Here is a 22172-nt window from a genome sequence, read left to right as displayed (position 1 = left end):
TTCTTTTTAAAATTTGCTTTCCAAGTCATAGTACATAATCAAAAAAAGAAACAAAGAAACAAAGGAAAAAAGTGTACAGGACAAAATATTAAACATACTCACAAAATGTTTCCCCCAATTAAATACGGATATATATTTTTCAGCAATAATAATTGTTCCCACATGGCAAAACTGGTCCAAAATTTATGAACTTCTAAATTTATATTGGCAAAGTTCTATAACATTAAAATATTACAAATATAGAAATCTATTATTAATCTACCAATTTGATCTACCATCTATCTACTGTACAAAAACAATTAACAGGTAATCCCAACAACAACAGTAATTTTCAAAGCCCTCTGTTAACAATCCATTATGGTATTTTACTTGCAGAAAATTCACAAGTAACTTCTAATCTCTCAGCAATCCACCACAACTATCATTTCTGTTCAGGATCTAATACCATTGATTGATTTTTAATAATAGAAAAAACAACTCCTTCCAGTTTATCCTCTTTACTTTTCTTTAACATTATAAGTGCTTCACAATCCCAAAGGATGTGGGACTCCATTGAAGATATTTCCATAGAATTTATTGTTCAGTAAATTTTCCTGAAAATTGGGACACAATGTCTTTCAACAATTGTCTTCTGGTTGTATGTAATGGCTCTATTCTGCAGACTCCATCAGCTTTCCTGATATGGTCCAGTTCATTAACGTCCTTTCAACCTGCCCCAGCAAGTGTCCAGTTTTCAAAGAAAACTCTTTCTCTTTCAAATCTGTTAACATCCAATTAATTTCTAGTCCATCCAATTGCATGACTGATTTAACTATTGTTGCCTATATCTAGATGTCTTCTTTGGGATGATGTGAAATCATTAGGAATTCATCAAACATTTTATCTAATTTTGTGTTTAAAACCTGTAAGTAAGCAAGCATTGTTTTTTCAAAAGTTTCCAAGAAGGCTTTAATGTTTAAAACATCTGAGTCCCAATTCTCTTTTATATCTCTTTTTGGGGGTATTGTAGAGAATATGTAATATACAATAGTGTTCGAGGACAGAAAGAATAGATATTCATTAACAGAAGCACTTGAGAGAATAATTCTCATAGTAGAGAGAGAGAAAAAAGAGAAAGTTCCTGTCTTTTTTAGAATAAAAAGCAAGGATATATGCAAAAACAAAATGAAGCAAATGAGTTATTTTAAAAAGACTAATAAAATGCAAACTAGAGTAAAAATCAGTATAAATCAGCTTAAGTCACTTTCATTGGAAAGAAAAATAATCCCTCATGCCACTGACTTCCTTGCACCAAATGAGAAAGTATTATAAAATGAAAGTTTACATTTGCGATCAAGCAAAGGGGTATAGAGCAAATCAGCATCCATCCAGGCTATTAACAATTAAACTTCAAAAGATAAAAAGAGAGCCATAATACAAACAACAGTTAGAAAAGATAAAGACTGATCACTCTGGCTTCTTTTACTGAGAATCCAATCCTCTAGATTTCGCTTCTCAGGCAAATATGTAATCATCCAAAGGTCATCATGAGTAGTTCCTAGCTGCTCCCATTCAAATCTGGGGAGTGTGTTGCCAAAGAATTGGCTTTGGCAGCAAAATCAGTTGTTTGTTGGCAGGGAGAAAAAAAATGCTTCACTGCTCAGCATGCCATTTTGTGGAGATCACCATGGCACACAGTATTATAGGTCTGAGTACAGAAGTACAAATGAAGTATAGGATACACTTTTTATAATGTTTAATTACATTGATCATTTTTATTGTAGTTATGTGCCAAATGTGTATCAGCATATCCTTGCTTTGGTGTTTGCTGTCAAAGAGATTAATAAGAACCATGAGCTCTTACTGAATATCACTTTGGGTTTCCACGTTGTGAACAACTACTTCCCTGCAAGGATAACCTATAAGGCAATCCTGAGCTTACTTTCTACACAGCAGAAGTTTGTTCCGAACTTTACCTGTGATTTAAAGAAAACACTTATTGCTGCCATTGGAGGACGTATGACAGAGACTTCATTCACCATGGCCACAGTTCTTGCCAACTACAAGATTCCACAGGTAGATCCTTGAGATCTCTCACTAAAAATCCCAAGTTTTTTTTTTAATTCCTTCCATTCTTAAAGTATATTTCAGAATTGAAGTTTATAGGGTAAAATCTAGTAGAATATCAATAGCACTTAGCCTTATATACCACTTCAATGTGCTTTACAGTCCTCTATAAGTGGTTTACAGAGTCAGGATATTGCCCCCAACAATCGTGGTCCTCATTTTACCTATCTCAGAAGGAAGGAAGCTGGAACACCCTTCTGTATTGTACATTTAATTAGTGTAAATATGAATAAACTGTATGGATGATTATATATTTAGAAATATGGAATATTAACAACCTCCTGTTGGCATTGAGTTTCAATGTGGTTCAGTAAAAAAAAAAATACTCTGTCTTTCTGTCTGTATCAATAACAGATCATTCCAGACAAATCTTATTGCATTCTTTGACCAGGTGGGAAAATTAATGGACCAGACTGAGGGAAGCTGTGGATATAATTTACTTGGACTTCAGTAAGGCATTTGATAAAGTAGACCACAACCTACTACTTGATAAGGTAGAAAAATGTAGGCTAGACAGCATCACCACCAGATGGATTTGTAGCTGGCTGACTGGCTGTACTCAGCATGTGGTCCTCAATGGAATTGCATCTACATGGATGGAAGTGTGTAGTGGTGTGCTCCAGGATTCTGTTCTGGACCCAGTGTTCTTCAACATCTTCATCAATGATTTGGATGAGGGGATAGATGGGGAGATGAAGTCATCAAATTTTGCATCCAATTTTGGTCACCACGATGTAAAAAAGATGTTGAGACTCTAGAAAGAGTACAGAGAACAGTAACAAAGATGATTAGGGGCTGGGGGCTAAAATATATAAGGAATGGTTGCTGGAATTGGGTATGTCTAGTTTAATGAAGAGAAGGAAGAGGGGTGACATGATAGCAGTGTTCCAATATCTCAGGGGCTGCCACAAAGAAGAGGGAGTCAAGCTATTCTCCAAAGCACCTGAAGGCAGGACAAGAAGCAATGGATGGAAACTAAACAAAGACAGAAGCAACCTAGAACTAAGGAGAAATTTCCTGACAGTCAGAACAATTAATCAGTGGAACAATCTGCCTCCAGAAATTGTGAATGTTCCAACACTGGAAGTTTTTAAGAAGAGACTGGACAGCCATTTGTCTGAAATGGTATACGGTTTCCTGCCTGAGCAGGGGATTGGATTAGATGACCTCCAAGGTCCATTCCAACTTTTTTATTGTTATTGTTATTCTTTCCTACATGCTACTGGACTCCCTTCAGGTAGTCAAAGTAGAAGACTTTTGCACATCATATATGCCTGACTTATGATCTTGTACTATGTCTTAGGTTTCCCCCCAATCAGTTAAAATGGGCTCAGAAACACATAGGCAACCCTTGTAACTGATATAATATTGCAAATATATGAACTGACTATATAATTTTCAGCAACACTTCAGTGCTGATATTTTGCCTTAGTTATGATAAAGATAAAAACATTTCTTAATCTCACATAATGGTTCTGATTATTTGCTATATAATACCTTTCAGCTGACCTTTGGAACATTTTCTCCAGTACATGGTGAGAAAAATGTATTTCCATCCTTGTACCAGATGGTCCCAAATGAAATGCATCAATTCACTGGGATTATTCGATTACTTCAGCATTTTAGATGGATATGGATTGGTATCTTGGCTGTGGATGATGACTATGGGGACATGTTTTTGCAGAAAATTGAACCATTGCTTTCTGAAAACAGTATTTGTTACGCTTTCATACTTAGAACACCACCAAAGGCATATCTGGATGAATATATACAGTTGATTACAGTGGAGTTAAAATATGATCAACTCTTTACAGAGGATAAAGTCAAAGTGTGTTTAATCTATGGACTGAGTCCAGCCATGCAAAATTTGAGAATGTTTGTCTTTGTAGCATCTGTTTTTTCTTGGACTCCTTTGGGTAAAGTGTGGATTGTTACATCTCATTGGAATTTTGAATCATTGTCCATTCAGAGACTTTGGGATATACAGACTTTCCATGGTGCTCTATCATTCACAGTTCGTTCAAAAGAGCCATCTGGATTCCAAGAATTTCTTCAGACTGTAAGGCCATCCTGGGCAAAAGAAGATAATTTCATTCAGAATTTTTGGGAACAGGCATTTGACTGCCCATTACACATTTCTGGTATAAATGAAGATAACAAGGTATTGTGCACTGGGGATGAGAAGTTAGAGAGTCTGCCGAGTATATTATTTGAAATGAGCATGACTGGACATAGTTACAATGTTTATAATGCAGTCTATGTTATGGTACATTCTTTGCATGCCTTACTCAAGTCCAGATCCAGATGTAGAAATGCAATAGCAACAGAAGAAGTAATATTTCAGGATTTAAAACCATGGCAGGTATTTTATTTTATTTCTAATACATAAAAATTGTTTGTTTAATTGTGCCATTATGTAGTGGGAAAGATGTTACACATAAAGCTACTAGGAATGATGTTATACAGCACTGTTTTACCAATCAATTTTGTTGAATAAAAAGACTTTTTCTTGAAGAAAATAAAAGCTTTTACATTAGTAGTTTTATTACAGGCATAATTCTTTCCTATTTAGGAAATGTAACTATGAAATGATGTTGTGGAAGTGGAAAATAATGTTATATTAACCTTTATTTTTGTGTTATTTTGGAAGTTCAGAACGCAGAAAAGGTAAAAGAAAGAAACGTTGCTTTCTAAAATTCAGTCTGAGTTATCAATTATTGATGATCCATGTGTGCAATGAGTACTGGCCATTTTGTCATGGAATTGGAAAAGCATTATTTGAGTATCTATTGTGATGTGCATTCAGATTCTACATAGCTAAACCTGCAGGTTTTCTAATTTTTGAGTTAATTTCCCTCACTTTCTGAAAATTCTTGCAGATATTTGTTATAACACTCATTATAATTTGTACAATATAAATCTCTGCCTTGAAGATTATAACAACTAGTTTGGTGTGGTGGTTAAGGCATTGGGCTAGAAATAGGGAGATGTTTCTTCTATAATAATAATAATAATAATAATAATAATAATAATAATAATAATAATAATAATAATAATAATAATAATAATAATAATAATAATAATAATAATAATAATAATAATAATGCAGGAAGCCCTATACCATTTCAGACAAATGGCTGTCCAGTCTCTTCTTAAAAACTTCCAGTGTTGGAGCATTCATCACTTCTGGAGGCAGGTTGTTCCACTGGTTAATTGTTCTAACTGTCAGGAAGTTTCTCCTTAGTTCCAGGTTGCTTCTCTCCTTGATTAGTTTCCATCCATTGCTTCTTGTCCTGCCTTCAGGCACCTTGGAAAATAGCTTGACTCCCTCTTCTTTGTGGCAGCCCCTGAGATATTGGAATACTGCTATCATGTCCCCCCTCGTCCTTCTCTTCATTAAACTAGACATACCCAATTCCAGCAGCCTTTCCTTATATGCTTTGGCCTCCAGTCCCCTGATCATCTTTGTTGCTCTTCTCTGTACTCTTTCTAGAGTCTTAACATGTTTTTTACATCATGGTGACCAAAACTGGATGCAGTATTCCAAGTGTGGCCTTACTAAGGCATTGTAAAGTGGTATTAATACTTCATGTGATCTTGATTCTATCCCCCTGTTAATGCAGCCCAGCACTGTGTTGGCCTTTTTGGCAGCTGCAGCACACTGCTGGCTCATATTTAAGTGATTGTCCACTAGGACTCTGAGGTCCCTCTCACAGTTATTACTATTGGGCAAGGTACCCCCTATACTATACCTGCACATTTGGTTTTTCTTGCCTAAATGTAGAACCTTACTTTTTTCACCATTGAATTTCATTTTGTTAGATAGCGCCCAGTGTTCAAGTCTATCCAGATCCTCCTGTATTCTAAGCCTGTCTTCTGGAGTGTTGGCTATTCCTGCCAGCTTGGTCTCATCTGCAAATTTGATGATTTCCCCATCTATCCCCTCGTCCAAATCATTGATGAAGATGTTAAAGAGCACTGGGCCAGAACAAAGTCCTGAGGCACCCCACTACACACTTCCCTCCATGTAGATGTGGTTCCATTGAGGACCACATGCTGAGTACGGCTGGTCAGCCAGCTACGAATCCATCTGGTGGTGATGCTGTTTAACTCACATTTTTCTATCTTATCAAGTAGTAGGTTGTGGTCTACTTTGTCAAATGCATTATTGAAGTCCAAGTAAATTATATCCACAGCATTCCTCTGATCCACTAATTTTGTCACTTGGTTAAAGAATGCAATAAGATTTGTCTGGCATGATCTGTTTTTGACAAACCCATGTTGGCTTTAAGTAATGACTTTGTTTGCCTCTAGGTGTTCACTGATTCGTTGTTTGATTATCTTTTCCCGAATCTTCCCAGGTATTGAGGTCAGGCTGATAGGTCTGTAATTTCCTGGGTCCATTTTTTCCCCTTTTTTGAAGATGGGAACTACACCAGCTTTTTTCCAGTCCTCCGGTAGTTCCCCAGTGCTCCAGGATCTTTGAAAAATATAGTTCAATGGTTCTGAGATTACATCTGCCAGTTCCTTGAGATCCCTGGGGTGTAATCCATCTGGTCCTGGTGATTTGAACTCATCTAGGCTGGATAGGTGCTCACTTACCATTTTCTTGCCTACTACTTATTAGGCACAAATCCAGCTAGGTTACCTTAGGCCATCACTCTCTCTCAATCCTAGAAAGGATGTAATGGGAAACAAATTCTGGACCTCTTGCCAAAAGAACTGCAGAGTCTTGTCCAGATAGCAGTTAACACTGACTTGAAGACACCCTCAGTCATTATTTGCATTTTTCAGAGCAGGATAGTTCAGCTTGAAATAATTTTCTGTAGGTGTTTGATTTCAAAGTCTTGCTGGTAATTTCTTTCATTTTTTGAAAATATAGTTTAACTCTTTCTTGAAAAGCATCGTATTCAACAACAGTATGGGAGACACTATTACATTTAATGAAAACAGAGAACTGATTACGGGTTTTGATGTTGCAAACTGGATTACTTTCCACAATAATTCCTTTTCTCGAGTCAAAGTTGGAACATTGGAACCTCGGGCTTCACCAGGCAGAGAATTAACTCTTAATGACAATCAAATTGTATGGCACAGAAGCTTTAACCAGGTGAGAAGAAACTGCAGATTCTCAACTAATAACAAAAGTAAAACACTGTTTGGAGCAATTGTCAAATACATGGCAGTAATTGAAGAAAATGATATCTTGGTTTCTTGGGGCTTTTCAAGCTGATGAGGTATAACATTTTCTGTATATGCAATTGAGCACTGCTGTGTCTATGGCAGGTTTATGGCAAATGCTTTTAATTGTGCTTGGGACACAAAAGCTGCCAATGTAATTACATATTTTCCTAGACCTATGACCAGTGATTTAGAAACCTTTCAAATTTAAAAATGGACTGAAAAATAAAAAAGCTATTTACGACCTGTCCTTGAAGGTGCCGCTTCCCTTGTTGTTACATGATCACATTTCGGCACATAGGAACTGGCTCAGATTTATGAACAGTTGCACTTTCCCATGGTCACATGACCATGATTTGAAGAGTTTTTAGTTAGTTTCCAGCAAAAAATGCCCATTTGGCAGATTTTTACAATGAACCATGGATTCACTTTACTGTCATTGTAAAAATGGTTGCAAAATCGAAATTTTCACAGTGTCCTGACTTCTAAGAGCAACATCTTATGACTGAAATTCTCCACCCCATTGTAGTTGTAAGTGTAGTGCCATGTTCTGTTTTTAAATGTACTGGCTGAAAAAAAACTTGGAAAAAGTATTAAATAAAGAATTCATTAGGAGTAATCTGAACACCTGTAAGATCCTGTGAAAACATAACTTTTTGCCATTCCAGATCCTCTTCTAGAACAACGAAAAGAAGTCAGTGCCAATTCCTTCCCATTAATTCAAGTTTCCTCATTTTCATTTTCTTCTGCTTCTTCATCCTGGTTGTTGGTTCGTGTTTGGGAAAGCTCTATTAATGCAAATATTTTAACCTCTGATACTCTCATACATATTTCAGGGGCTTCCTATTTCTGCGTGCAATGACCACTGCTTTCCAGGCTCCAGGAGAAAAAAGAAGGAAGGAGAGAAATTTTGTTGCTATAATTGTGTGCCATGTTCAGAAGGACAGATCTCTGCTGAAATAGGTAGGAAAAAAGATGTGAGGAATTTGGATAACTGGCCAGCAAAAATTCAATTCAGTGCTCTGATTTATTTAAGGAGAACCACATGAACAACAGTAAAAACAAAACAAAACAAGAAAAAGGTGCCTGCATAATATCGCCTCTTCTCTGTCTGTCTCTCTCTCCCCCGTCTTGCTTTCTCATTTATCACCTTCTCATACATGTATATATGCAATTAAAATTTTAAACAAAAGTTTTTTATGATGACATATTGCAGTGTAATCAGCAGGACATAAATGAATTTGAAAGGAATTCATTCCTAGGCCAAGGCAACACTAAGTTATAAATGAACTGAGTAATTTGGACAATACATTTTTGCTATACAGCAAAAACAAAGCAAGATAAATAAAAGACTCACCCTCATAATATTCTCTCTTCTCTCGCTTTGTCTCTCTCTCTACCTTGTTCTGTCATTTATCTCCTTCTCATGCATGTGGTACTCAACTTACAATAGTTCATTTAGTGATTGGTCAAAGTTACAATGGTATTGAAAATGGGAGTATGATTATTTTTAACATAACTGACTCATATTTATGACGGTTAGGATGTCCTGGGGCCATGTGATCAATTTTGTGTCGTTCTGACAAACAAAGTCATTAGAGAAGCCAGACTTACTTAATAACCATGTTACTAACTTAACAACTGCAGTGATTCACTTAACGAGAAAGGTTGTAAAATTGGGCAAAACTAACTTCACAATTGTCTCATTTAGCAACAGAAAATTGGGGGTCAATTGTGGTCATAAGTTGAGGACTACTTGTATATGTGAGGACTTTAGCTAAGTGACCAGCAAAAATCCAGTCCAATGTCCAGATTTATTTAAGGAAATCTATATGAACAACAGCAAAAATAAAGCAAGACAAGTAAAAGACCCCCCTCATAATATTCTCTCTTGTCTCACTCTGTTTCTTTCTGTCTTGCTCTTTCATTTATCTTCTTCTCATGCACGTATAAAGATAGTCCCCAACTTACAGTACTTACTTCATTCAGTGATCGTTTGGCATTGAAAAAAGGGAGTATGACTATTTTTAATACAACTGTCTCATATTTATGAGGTTTGGGATGTCCTGGGGTCATGGGACATTTGTGTCCCTCTGACTTCTGATAAGCAAAGTCAACAGAGAAGCCAGATTTACTTAATAACCATGTTACTAACTTAACAACTGCAGTGATTCATTTAACAACTATGGCAAAAAAGGTTGTAAAATGGGGCAAAACTAACTTAACAATTGTCTTACTTAGCAACAGAAATTTGGGGTAAATTGTGGTCATAAATTGAGGACTACTTGTATATATTATTAAAATTTTAAACAAAATATTTTTTATAATATTGTAGTGTAATCAGCAGTGCATACGTGAATTTTAAAGGACTTCATTCATAGGCCGAGGCAAAACCAGGTATTAAATGAATTTAGTAATCTGGGCCATATATTTATCCTTCCACTACTGAAGGACTAATCTCTAATCAAAAAGAAGAGCATATGGAACTGATTTCCATTGTTCAGCTATCACTTTCCATTTAATGGAATTGTAATTCAAAAAATATGTACAACTGAAAATATTCAATTCTATCTTATGGTCAAATTAATACAAAGGACAAATCAATATGTAAGTTGTGACAAAATATAATCCAATGAAGCATTATTCTCTTTGCACCTGCAATAACATTTATTCTACCAAATAAAAATAGTTTATGATCCATTAAAAAATTTAAATTTGATTTGTCAAATTAATTTCCATACTTTAGACAAAATAGGGTCCTCCAATTTCTTGTTGCCTCCATTCCCTAAAATACAATATCAAACTGAACTATTAGTACCAAGTATTTATAATATTTATTTCTACAAACCTTTCTCTGAAATTGCATATACAATATTGCTAGTCCGAACTGGAATGGCACTTAATCTATTAGTAACCCCCTCATTCTACAAATGAAGAGAGGGAACAGAAAACACTTTTATATACTTTTGATTTTCAATCAACATCCTCTGTGCATAATGAAGGATCTCAGGCTTAAATTTATGTTACGAGAAAGAGGTATGATTTTGCATTAAAAAATAGTTGCTATCCAGTCTTCATAAAATAGGTAACTTGTATCAACATCAATTGTACTTTGTATATTCTATACTGATAAATATTTGGTATATTGGAAGGATATCTTCTTTTTTCTTTTTTCCAGATATGGATCTCTGCATGAAATGTCCAGAAAATGAATATCCCAACAATATCCAAAATCAATGTATTCCCAAAGTGTTTACCTATCTTTCTTATAATGAACCTTTGGGAATCCTCTTTGTTACATTGGCTATTGTTTTCTCTTTGATTACACTCTTTGTGCTTGGAATATTTTGGAGGCACCAAGAGACTCCAATTGTCAAAGCCAATAACTGGAGCCTCACTTGTATCCTCCTCCTTTCCCTTCTTCTCTGCTTCCTCTGCTCCTTCTTCTTCCTGGGAAGACCTGAAAAGATGACCTGCCTTCTCCGGCAAATGACTTTTGGCATTATCTTCTCAGTAGCCCTTTCGTCTGTATTGGCAAAAACCATGACTGTGATTCTGGCATTTATGGCAACCAAACCAGGCTCCGGAATGAGGAAATGGGTAGGGAAAGGACTGGCCAATTCTATTGTCCTTTCAGGTTCCTTCATCCAGCTGGGAATTTGCACAATTTGGCTGAGTACCTCTCCCCCTTTCCCAGATACAGACCTGTACTCATTGAAGGGAGAAATCATAATGGAATGCAATGAGGGCTCAGTGATCATGTTTTACTGTGTCCTGGGTTACATGGGCTTCCTGGCTAATGTCAGCTTAAACATTGCTTTCCAAGCTAGGAAGCTGCCCAGCAGTTTCAATGAGGCCAAGTTCATCACTTTCAGCATGTTGGTCTTTTGTAGTGTTTGGCTGTCATTTGTTCCAACGTACCTGAGCACCAAAGGGAAATACATGGTAGCTGTGGAGATCTTTTCTATCTTATCCTCCAGTTCTGGTTTACTGAGCTGTATATTTTTCCCCAAATGCTATATCATTCTATTGAGGCCTGAGATGAACAAGAAGGAACATTTAATAAGGAAAGAAATTTAACTTTGTTTTTGTATTCATATTTAATGAAAGATCTTTAGAATATTAGTGATTTGTTTTTTGTTGAGATTTTTTTTCTATATCAATTTATTTTGAACAAATTTGGAAATATCTCCCTGACCCTGATTTAACTTTATTCATACACAAAATGTGATATGGGGAAAATAAGTTTTTAAAAGGAGACCTTTTTCAGGATGAAAGAATAGACATGTCCTATCTAGTTTAATGAATGATGATTACATGAATGAAAATTTTGATTAACATATGTCGAGATATTGATCAAATCTTAAACAGTTGCTATATACAAATATTGAATTTTAGTAGATTGTGTATGACCCCTTTGAATATTAAAGGATTAATGAGATAGTTTATGGGTAGTGTTCCTTCTTTGAGTATATATTAATTGGAAAATCTATGCCCTTTTTGCCATATAATATACACATTTTGAAATAAATTCTCAGTCCAAGCACTTGTATTAATTTTAACAAAATGATATATGCTCCTTAAACTAGTCTCAACTACTCCATTTGGAAAATGCTATGTTATATGCTTCTTACCAGAAAAGATGTTTGATACCTATATGGGAAAAATGAATAAACAAGTTGTGTGATTTATACATTCAACTTTGGGCGGCATCAGCCAATGAAAGCATGGTATTTTCCTGCTCAAATGCATACTAATTGGTCTTGTAGACAGTAAGTCTGGCTGGCAGACCAGGTGGTCTGCTAACCGTTCCTGCACAGCTCTCAGTAACCTGTTTCATAAATTCAACTCAATACATTACACCTATTATGTCCTGTCTTAGAGTTTGGGTGGGGTATGTGGATTTTAGGTATCTTGTCTTTTTAATCTTCTAGCTTCAACCTTCCTGAATGGTTTACATCTGCATTTCTACAGACCTGGTTTCTGCTTGGGGGAGGGATACTTGGCATTATTAAGAAAATTGGGCATGCTTTTCTGCCTCTCTAAGATCCTTTTAGAACATATATTTTTCTGCCCTTTTAATATTTCCTTCTCTGGGGGGCTGACTTCCCACAAGTGAATTGTCTCCTAACTCAAGTCCAGAGTTCAAGAGGCATGATGTGAAGTTCAAGATGCAGAATCAAGTCTGAGAATCAAGGCAAGAATCATGATGGCTGAAGAACACACAGCAAGGAAATGGACATGTTGTTCCCAGTGTTTCACTCCACTCTCTGAGCTAAATAACTGCTTCCCAATGTGATCCATCAAAAGAGGTGAAGCTATTGCCTCACAACTAGGCTGGCTGACCTTCATTACACCTGCCTCCTGTCAGTCCTATGAGCTCTTGGATCAGGAGGAGGAGGCAGTTCTTCTGCAGCTGCTTACTCTCTGCACCCAAAGCCTCTGGGTTTCCCAGGTGCAGCTGTGTCTCTTCTACCCTTAGCTCAGCTGGCTACATCTAGTTCAGTGGTTCTCAACCTTTTTAATGTATAAACCGGTCGTAAGTCGAGGACTAAACTGGTCGTAAGTCGAGGACTAAACCGGTCGTAAGTCGAGGACTAAACCGGTCGTAAGTCAAGGACTACCCAACCGGTCGTAAGTCGAGGACTTTCCCTGCCCGGGAGCGCTGCGCATGCGTGGTTCAGCCCCCTGCGCCAGCTGAGGCGTAGCTGGCAAGCGGCAGAGACGGAGCAGGCCGACCATCAGCTGGCCCAGCCCAAGGGAGGTAAGGCACCTGCCGGAAAAGGGGAAAAAAATGGCGGACAAAAAAAATGGCGGACAAAAAAAATGGCGGACAGCCTTGCTTGGCGACCCCCATGAAATGGTCGATCGACCCCAAATGGGGTCCCGACCCACAGGTTGAGAACCACTGATCTAGTTGCTCCACTGTGCTTGGCCCCTCTGTTCCTGGCTAAGAATCTCTGGCTACCTCTGGACATTCCTCAACATCTTCCCCCCCCCCAGCGTCCCTGGATCTGGTTCTTCTTTGTTCAAACTAATGTTCAGGAAAGTCATTGGAGAAAGAAAAACTATCCTTCTTATTTTCTCTTCCAGTACCTTTAATTAACGATTTAACTGGAACCCCAATAAGGGAATATTACACTGAATGTGGTTGATTGATTAATAGCAGTTCCCACCTGCTTCTTTCTCTCCCATATTTTGTTATATCTTGTATTTTTATTGAAATTTTAATTTGATTTTTATACATACATACATACATACATACATACATACATACATACATACATACATACATACATACATTTTGTAAGAAGCCCAGAGTCTCCTCACAGTAAGATTGGTGCCAAAAAAGTTTAATAAATGAAATAATAAAATAAATAATAATAATAATGTTGTTGTCTCCAGTAGTACATTGCCATGCAGGTCTGGCTAGTTTGTGTAATTTAATTAAAGTTTAAATATATTTGAATAGTTTTTAATACATGGTTATTCTGAATATTAAAGCATACTTCACTAGCTTGGTTAGCTATTTTTCTCAGGTAGGTATGAAAAAAAGTAATTCACACTACTTTGAAGGAATCTATGATTTAGCAAAATACTAAATTTACAGAGTTATCAGTACATCCTAAGATACTAATTAGATTGTACAGGGAATTCAAAAATTGTTTTCTTTTAAGATGAACCATTTTTAAATATTGATGATCTTTACATATGAAAAATGAACTTATCTCTTTTTTACACTTACATCTTTGACAAAATGAGCTGTCATTTTAGCTATTAAAAAGAGCAATATGCAAAGGACAGAACATCTTATAAATTTTACTAAGCCTCATAGCTGAAGTAATTTTAAATTTAATAATCTTCTACTCAAATTTCCATTGTTGTTTTTCAATTATTATATTTAAATTCAAGATCAATCTTTGAAAAATATAATATACTGGAGATCACAGCATTTCAATTATAGAACGGTGATAATTTCAATTTATTTTTTTATTTTTTATTTTTTTGTATGAGGCTATTCACAAGAATACCAGCATTGGTATCCTTAATATGAACAGCTACATGTAAATGCTTTGATTTTAGTATATATTATTAAAGTTCCGAAACAATGTTGTTCTCTAACAATCAAATTTATCCTTAATGTTTCATACTCATTTTTACATGTGCCATCAAAAACTTTATTTCAACATTTGCATATTATACTGCAACCAGGGCATTATATTCACATTAATCCCAATTCTAACTCAGCGCCTGGCCACACAACCTGTTCCTTTATTAAAAATATTTGAAAAACATATACATTTAAATATGCTCCAAAATGAATTTTTCCTTTATTATCAAATGGGACCATACATAGACTACTAAAGTTCCATAATTGTATCTAGTACCAATTTCACATTTGGGCAATATGTTCACCAACATTTACATTCGTATAATCATCATTCAAGCTAAACTGAATGGACACATACATTTTTTGATCTTAAAATTGCAATAAAGCTTTTTGAATTTTATAAAAAGAAAGAGAAATAAATTTTAGGAAGAATCTAAAGAAGAGACTAGACAGTCACTTGTCTGAAATGGTATAGGTTCTTCTGCCTGAGCAGGGGGCTGGACTAGAAGACCTCCAAGGTCCCTTCCAGCTCTATTCTATTCAATTCAATAAAGATGTTTAATTAAAGATGGACACAAAAAGACAGTTACTTTTCTTTCCTCATTAAATGTTCCTTCTTGTTCATCTCAGGCTTCAGTAAAATGATATAGCACTTGGGGGACAATATACATCCCAGTAAACCAGCACCGGAGGATAAAATAGAAAAGATCTCCACAGCTACCATGTATTTTCCTTTGGTGCTCAGGTAGGTTGGAACAAATGACAGCCAGACGCTGCAAAAGACTAACATGCTGAAAGTGATGAACTTGGCCTCATTGAACCTGCTGGGCAGCTTCCTGGCTTGGAAAGCAATATTAAAGCTCACACTAGCCAGGAAGCCCATGTAACCAAGGACACAGTAAAACATGATCACTGAGCCCTCATTGCATTCCATTATGATTTCTCCCTTCAGTGAGTGCAGGTCTGTATCTGGGAAAGGGGGAAAGATACTCAGCCAAATTGTGCAAATTCCCACCTGAATGAAGGAACCTGAAAGGACAATAGAATTGGTCAATCCTTTCCCTACCCATTTCTTCAATCCAGAGTCTGGTTTAGTTGCCATAAATGCCAAAATCACAGTCATGGTTTTTGCCAATACAGATGAAAGAGCCACTGAGAAGATAATGCCAAAAGTTGTTTGTCGAAGAAGACATGTAACCTTTTCAGGCCTTCCCATGAAGAGGAAGGAGCAGAGGAAGCAAAGAAGAAGGGAGATGAGGAGGATACAAGTGAGGCCCCAGTTATTGGCTTTGACAATTGGAGTCTCTTGGTGCCTCCAAAATATTCCAAGCACGAAGACTGTAATCAAAGAGAAAACAATAGACAATGTACTAAAGAGGATTCCCAAAGTTTCATTATAAGAGAGATAGTGTTCACCTTTGGGAATACATTGATTTTGGATATTGTTGGGACACTCATTTTCCAGACACTTCCTGCAGGCATCCATATCTGGAAAAAGAAAAAGAAAGATAAACTGTTATTAATATAGAATATATAGAGTACAATTGATGTTGCTGCCAGGATAGGTTCAAAATCCTAATTTTTAGTACAAAAATTGGCTCATAAATTAAAGGAAAGAGATGCAACAAGAGTAATGCTTCATAGCTGAACAATGGAAATAGCTTCCCTGTTCTTTCTTTTTTTTTCTAGTTGTTCAACATTGGAAGGACAAAAATATGGCCTTAGATTACTTAATTCATTTAAAACTTGATGTTTCCTTTAAATTCCCTCAAAATTCATTTATGCACTGCTGGTTCCATACAATATGTCATCTAAAACAACTTTGGTTCAAAACTTTAATTATATGTATGATGCATGAGCAGCAGATAGATACAGGAGAGCGTAAAAGAAAGAGTGGAGTGATTATCATGTTTTATTTGTTTTATTTTATTTTTTCGCTGTTGTTCATATTGTTCTACTTAAAGAAAAAAGGGCCCTGGGCTGATCAGTTAGCCAAAGTCCTAACCTCTTTTTATCCTACCTATTTTGTCAGAGATCTGCCCTTCTGGACATGGTGCACAATCATAGCAGCAAAATTTCACTCCTTCCTTCTTCTTTCTACTGGAGCCTGGATCACAGTGATCATTACAAAGAGAGACAGGCAGAACCTTAACAGAAATATATATGAGGGAATAAAATGATAAAACATCTGCATAAATAGAACTTTCTAAAACAAGAAATGCACATCTATGGTGAAGAAAATGAGAATTGGAAAACTTCAATTAACAGGAGGGAATTGGCAAAAAGTTTTGTTTTCACAGGATCTGAAAGTTATTTTTATTATTCCTACTGCTATTTCTGAAGATAAGAATATGAAAACATTATTATTAATAACAATAACAACAACAACAATAAAAAAGTTGAAAGGGATCTTGGAGGTCATCTAGTCCAATCTCTTGCTCAGGCACAAAACCCTATACCATTTCAGAAAAATGTCTGTCCAGTCTCTTCTTTAAAACTTCCAGTGTCGGAGCATTCACAGCTTCTGGAGGCAGGTTGTTCCACAGATTAATTGTTCTAACTATCAGGAAATTTCTCCTTAGTTCTAGGTTGCTTCTCTCTTTGGTTAGTTTCCATCTGTTGCTTCTTTTTCTGCTTTCAGGTGCTTTGGAGAATAGCTTGACTCCCTCTTCTATGTGGCAGCCCCTGAAATATTGGAATACTGTTATCATGTCACCCCTTGTCCTTCTCTTCATTAAACTACACATACCCAATTCCAGCAACCATTTCTTATATATCTAATCCTCCAGTCCCCTAATCATCTTTCTTGCTCTTCTCTGTACTCTTTCTAGAGTCTCAATATCTTTTTTACATTGTGGTGACCAAAACTGGATGCAGTATTCCAAGTGTGGCCTTACCAAGGCATTGTAAAGTGGTATTACGTGAATGTTAAGTTTCTATTTTTCAATAAGTAGCATGAATAGGGCACTAAAGGTTATTGATGAATTATGACCAGTCATTGAGGTCATAGGTCATGGCACCATGTGACTAGATTTGATTTTACAAATGGTTTTAACATGGCTGTAATGTGAGTCAGTGTAGGCATAAAGCAAATTAAGGAGAAACTTCCTAACATTGAGGACAACTAACCAGTGGAACAGCTTACATTCAGAAATCATGGGCACGCCATCTTTTTAAGAAGAGGTTGGACAGTCACTTGTCTGAAATGGTATAGGTTCTCCTGCTTGACTAGGGGGCTGGACTAGAAGATCTCCAAGGTCTCTTCCAGCTCTATTTTATTCTATCCAAATAACATGTTTCATAATTGACTCACAAGGTCAATAGCAAATCAGTTCTGCCAAATTGGTAAGTAGTTAAAAAAGGTCTGAAAATCATGGTCTTGTTACAGTTGATCACTGCAACTGATTGTAAAAGTGAACTCATTTGCCAAATGCTTGATCATGTGACTGCAGCGGAGCCAGCAGTTGTAACTCTGGAACGAACTACCCCCCGAGATCCGGACAATTCCGGATCTCCTATCTTTTCGCCGCGCCCTCAAGACATGGCTTTTTCAGCAAGCGGGTCTGGCCTAGGGAGAATTTTAAATAGGGACAATTTTAATTAGAATTTTAATGGTAACACAGCGGTAAATATTTGTTTTTAATTGGTTTTTATTGGGGATAGTGTTTGTATCGTTTTAATATGCTGCAAGCCGCCCTGAGTCCTGTTGGGAGAAGGGCGGCATATAAGTTTAATAAAATAAATAAAATTAAATAAATAAATAAATAACTTTAAGGATGAGATACAAGTATTTTTTTTCAATGTGTTTTAACTTCAGGAAAATGTTAAATGACTGATCATCAGTTAATAACTCCCTGTACCTACTGTACATTGACTTCTTTGTTTCCCAGGCAAAATTGGAAGCATTTCTCTCAACACATGTCATGGACACTTCAGTGCTCAAATGTACATATAGAAAACATTATACCTCATTATCTTGAAAAGCTTCAAAACACCAAAACATCATTTTCTTCAATTACTGCCATGTATTTGACAATTGCTCCAAAGAATTCTTTACTTTTGTTGTTAGTTGAGAATCTGCAGCTTCTTCTCACCTGGTTAAAGCTTCTGTGCCATACAATTTGATTGTCATTAAGAGTTAATTCTCTGCCTGGTGGAGCCCGAGGTTCCAGTGTTCCAATCTTGACTCGAGAAAAGGAATTATTGGGCAAAATAATCCAGTTTACAATATCAAAGCCCGTAATCAGTTCTCTGTTTTCATCAAAACTGATAGTGTCTCCCATACTGTTGTTGAATGTGATGCTTTTCAAAACATGGTGAAACTATTATATGAAAAAAGAAATAACAGCTAGAATTTGAAATCACAATAACTACAGAAAACTTTCAAACTAGATTATCCTGCTTTGAAAATTTAGGGTGTCATAGATGATATAGGTGTTTTTTATGTGCATGTGTTTGTGTTTTGCACAAGAAAGTCCTAAAATTAGCTTAGCAAGATTTCAGAGGAGATTTCCAATTGCCTCTGTCATGGAAAAACCTAATGAAAAAGACAAGAGACAGCAACACAAAACAATAATTCTTACTTTAAGATTCAGAGGTTTATTTTGCTAATAATTTGGAACACAGCAAACATAATAACACAACATCATTTACATTAATAACTCATTGCAATGAGGTCCAATGACATAGCAGTTCCAATAAGGACAGCTATAGACCAATGGCAAATCAATCAGGTCCAGTCCCAACTCTTTATACCTTTTCCCACCCTAAAACTGTAGACAGATGGTCAGCAATCTTACACCTTCTGCTGATTTTCTGCTGACTTTCTGCTGACTTCCTGCTGACCCTTTGCTGAACATAACTTTCTACATACTCGTGTACATTGCAACCCACATCCATCAGCAGCTTTCAGTTCCCTGTATCTGTTCTTGTCCTTATGTTCTAAATATATTTGAAACAAGCAAGCTTAGCAAAATCATATTAAGTAAAGTACAGTTGCAAACTGCAAAATTAAGCATAGCACAGACTTTGGTTCAATACTTTTCCTATGAGGCCTGATTTAGTTCACCTGGACCCAAATCTTGCATAGAAGAACAATAGCTAATATTTTCATTTTCCACACTTCCTTTCTAGGACTGAGAGACAATAATTGGGCCAAGATCACCAGCTGGCTTTGAGCCTTAGCGACTATACCAAACTGGCTCTCTTCATGGATGACCCATATTTGATAAGTACAGCCCTTTCTTTCAATACATAGAGATTGGATTCATGAATGTGCAATAATCTACCAGAGTGCAGGTCTAATCTACTATTTATTAACATGTTAAGACCCCTTTTAAAAATATTGAATGTATTACTATCTTCAAGGAGGAGATGTTTACTAGACAAAGTATTATAAGTGTTAGAACAAATATCTGTTGTAAGAATTATCAAGAGCATAAGGAAAATTTACTTACAGAGTTTGGCCTTATTAGCTCACCTACAGTTTGTTTTCTGTGTAGAATCTGAATGCACTAAATATTAGATACACAGAAAATGCTGCTCAAGTTCCATGATAAAGTGACCAATCCTCTTTGACACAGAACTATCATCTACTGTTACTAACACAACCTAAACTCGACAAGGAAACATGCTGGGATGAAACCCACAAATGGAACACACAGCTAGAGGGATTTAAATTGTTTAAAAGAAACAGACCAAACAAAAGAGGAGGTGGAGTTACTCTCTATATAAGAAATAACTACATCTCTACTGAAATAGAGCACAACAGTGATGAAAACTGTCTTGGGTGAATATATTTGGGTCAATATAAAAGGAGAAAAAATGACATTGCCATAGGTGTATACTATAGGCCACCCAACCAAACTTTTTGCTAGTCAGCTAACTAAGGTATGTAGGAAGCACATCACAATAGCAATGGGGGACTTTAATTAACCTGACATCAACTGGGAGACAAAATCTGCACCAAGTGGAAGATCAAACAGATTCCTGACAAACCTAGCAGACAACTTTGTATCCCAAAAAATAGAAAAGGGAACTAGGGGAATAGTCATATTGGATCTAATCCTCACTAACAGAGATGAAATGATAGAAGGTGTTGAAGCCACAGGAACCATGGGGGCAAGTGATCATGCAAAATTGGAATTCTAGAAGACAAGCATTAGAACACAGTCAAACTAGAGTCTTGGACTTTAAGAGAGCTAATTTCAACAAACGTAGAGGGAGCTTGGGAAGGATTCCATGGATGAGAATCCTCAAGAGGAAATCAACTCAAGAAGCTTGGGAAATGTTGAAAATAGAGATAATAAAAGCCCAGTTTAGCACAATACTTACAAAGAAGAAAAATAACAGCTCCCAAAAGAAACCAGCATGGCTGCATAAAGAACTCTCTGACAAATTGAAAGATAAAAAGGACAAGTATAAAAAGTGAAAAGAGGGGCACATAACTAAGGCAGAATATCAGCAAATAGCCTTTCTTGCAAAGATAATAATAATAATAATAATAATAATAATAATAATAATAATAATAATAATAATAATAATAATAATAATAATAATAATAATAATAATATCAAACAAGGAAAAATAGTGAGAACTGAAGGAATCAAGATGCCCCACAAAAATAACATTAAGAGTCTGGATGAGGAAGATTACTACAAATACTTGGGTATCCTTCAAGCTGACAACATCAAGCACACTGAAGTCAAGAAAAAGATCAGAGGTGAATACATCAAGAGAGTGAAGAAGATCTTAAAGTCCAAACTCAATGGAGGAAATACCATAAAGGCAATCAACACCTGGGCAATTCCAGTCATTAGATACACAGCTGGAATAGTGGACTGGACTCAAGCAGAACTAAAAGCAATGGATAGGAAGACCAGAAAAATAGTGACAATGAATCATGCTCTTCATCCACGAAGTGATATTGGCAGATTTTATCTACCAAAGCAAATAGGTGGGCGTGGAATGCTGCAAGTACATCAGATGGTTGAAGAAGAAAAAATGGCTTTGGAAGAATATCTGAAGGACAATGATGAAGATGCACTGAAATCAGTATATCAGGAAGGCTTACTGACTACTGGAGAGACCAAACTGGCCTGCAAGAAAGACCAAATGAAGAACAGAATAGAGGCATGGGAAGACAAAGCACTACATAGCCAGTACATAAAAAAAAAAATAGCTGGGAAAGCAGATAATAACAAGACCTGGCAATGGCTAAGAGCAGGAAAATTGAAGAAAGAGATCGAGGGACTAATTCTGGCTGCACAAGACCAAGCCTTAAGGACAAATACATATAAAGTCAAAATTGAAAAGACAGCAACAGACAGTAAGTGCCACTTATGCAAAGAAGCTGAAGAAACAGTGGACCACCTGGTAAGCTGTTGCAAGAAGATTGCACAGACTGACTACAAGCAGCGACATGACAAAGTAGCAACAATGGTGCATTGGAAAATCTGCAAGAAATATCATTTGCCTGTAAGCAAAAACTGGTGGGATCATAAAATAGAGAAAGTCATAGAAAATGATAAAATTAAACTGCTTGGGACTTCAGAATTCAAACAGACAAGCACCTGAAACATAACACCCCAGACTTAACAATTGTCGATAAGAAAGGCAAAAAAGTCTGGATAGTGGACGTGGCAGTGCCTGGAGACAGCAGAATAGACGAGAAAGAACTGGAGAAGATAACAAAATACAGAGACCTACAAATAGAAATAGAAAGACTGTGGCAAAAGCAAGCAAAGGTAGTACCAATAGTAATAGGCGCCTTGGG

At 36.3% G+C, this 22172-nt stretch overlaps 2 protein-coding genes across 2 annotated transcripts in view; one reads left to right on the top strand and one right to left on the bottom strand.

The window, feature by feature from the left end:
• Window positions 1-539: 539 nt before the first annotated feature.
• LOC114923027 (vomeronasal type-2 receptor 26-like) lies at window positions 540-11367 on the top strand. The gene is made up of 6 exons (XM_029285389.1): window positions 540-583; window positions 1764-2055; window positions 3611-4468; window positions 6989-7216; window positions 8124-8250; window positions 10466-11367. Exons 1-6 carry the CDS (start codon window positions 540-542, stop codon window positions 11365-11367), a joined length of 2451 nt encoding a protein of 816 aa, XP_029141222.1.
• Window positions 11368-14984: 3617 nt separating this feature from the next.
• Window positions 14985-22172, bottom strand: part of LOC107293368 (vomeronasal type-2 receptor 26-like) — a 13628-nt gene continuing 6440 nt past the window's right edge. Inside the window, exons 4-6 of the mRNA XM_015822517.1 lie at window positions 18493-18720; window positions 16404-16545; window positions 14985-15886 (exon numbers count right to left, since the gene is read on the bottom strand). Of these exons, the coding sequence (XP_015678003.1) occupies window positions 14985-15886; window positions 16404-16545; window positions 18493-18720 (1272 nt within the window). The remainder of the gene's footprint in view (window positions 15887-16403; window positions 16546-18492; window positions 18721-22172) is intronic.

This window comes from Protobothrops mucrosquamatus, unplaced genomic scaffold (genome assembly GCF_001527695.2).
Source record: "Protobothrops mucrosquamatus isolate PMUCROS unplaced genomic scaffold, P.Mucros_1.0 scaffold1595, whole genome shotgun sequence".
NCBI classification, from domain to species: domain Eukaryota; kingdom Metazoa; phylum Chordata; class Lepidosauria; order Squamata; family Viperidae; genus Protobothrops; species Protobothrops mucrosquamatus.
The sequence above is the reverse complement of the archived record's forward strand: the minus strand, read 5'-3'. Positions and strand labels throughout refer to the sequence as shown.

Bases quoted from the DNA above. Each gene is read 5' to 3' on its own strand.
- LOC114923027 (XM_029285389.1), top strand. From the start codon at position 540: ATGTGGGACTCCATTGAAGATATTTCCATAGAATTTATTGTTCA. The intron at 2,056-3,610 runs GTAGATCCTTGA...AATACCTTTCAG, and splicing joins CCAACTACAAGATTCCACAG to CTGACCTTTGGAACATTTTC. The intron at 4,469-6,988 runs GTATTTTATTTT...TTGAAAATATAG, and splicing joins AGGATTTAAAACCATGGCAG to TTTAACTCTTTCTTGAAAAG.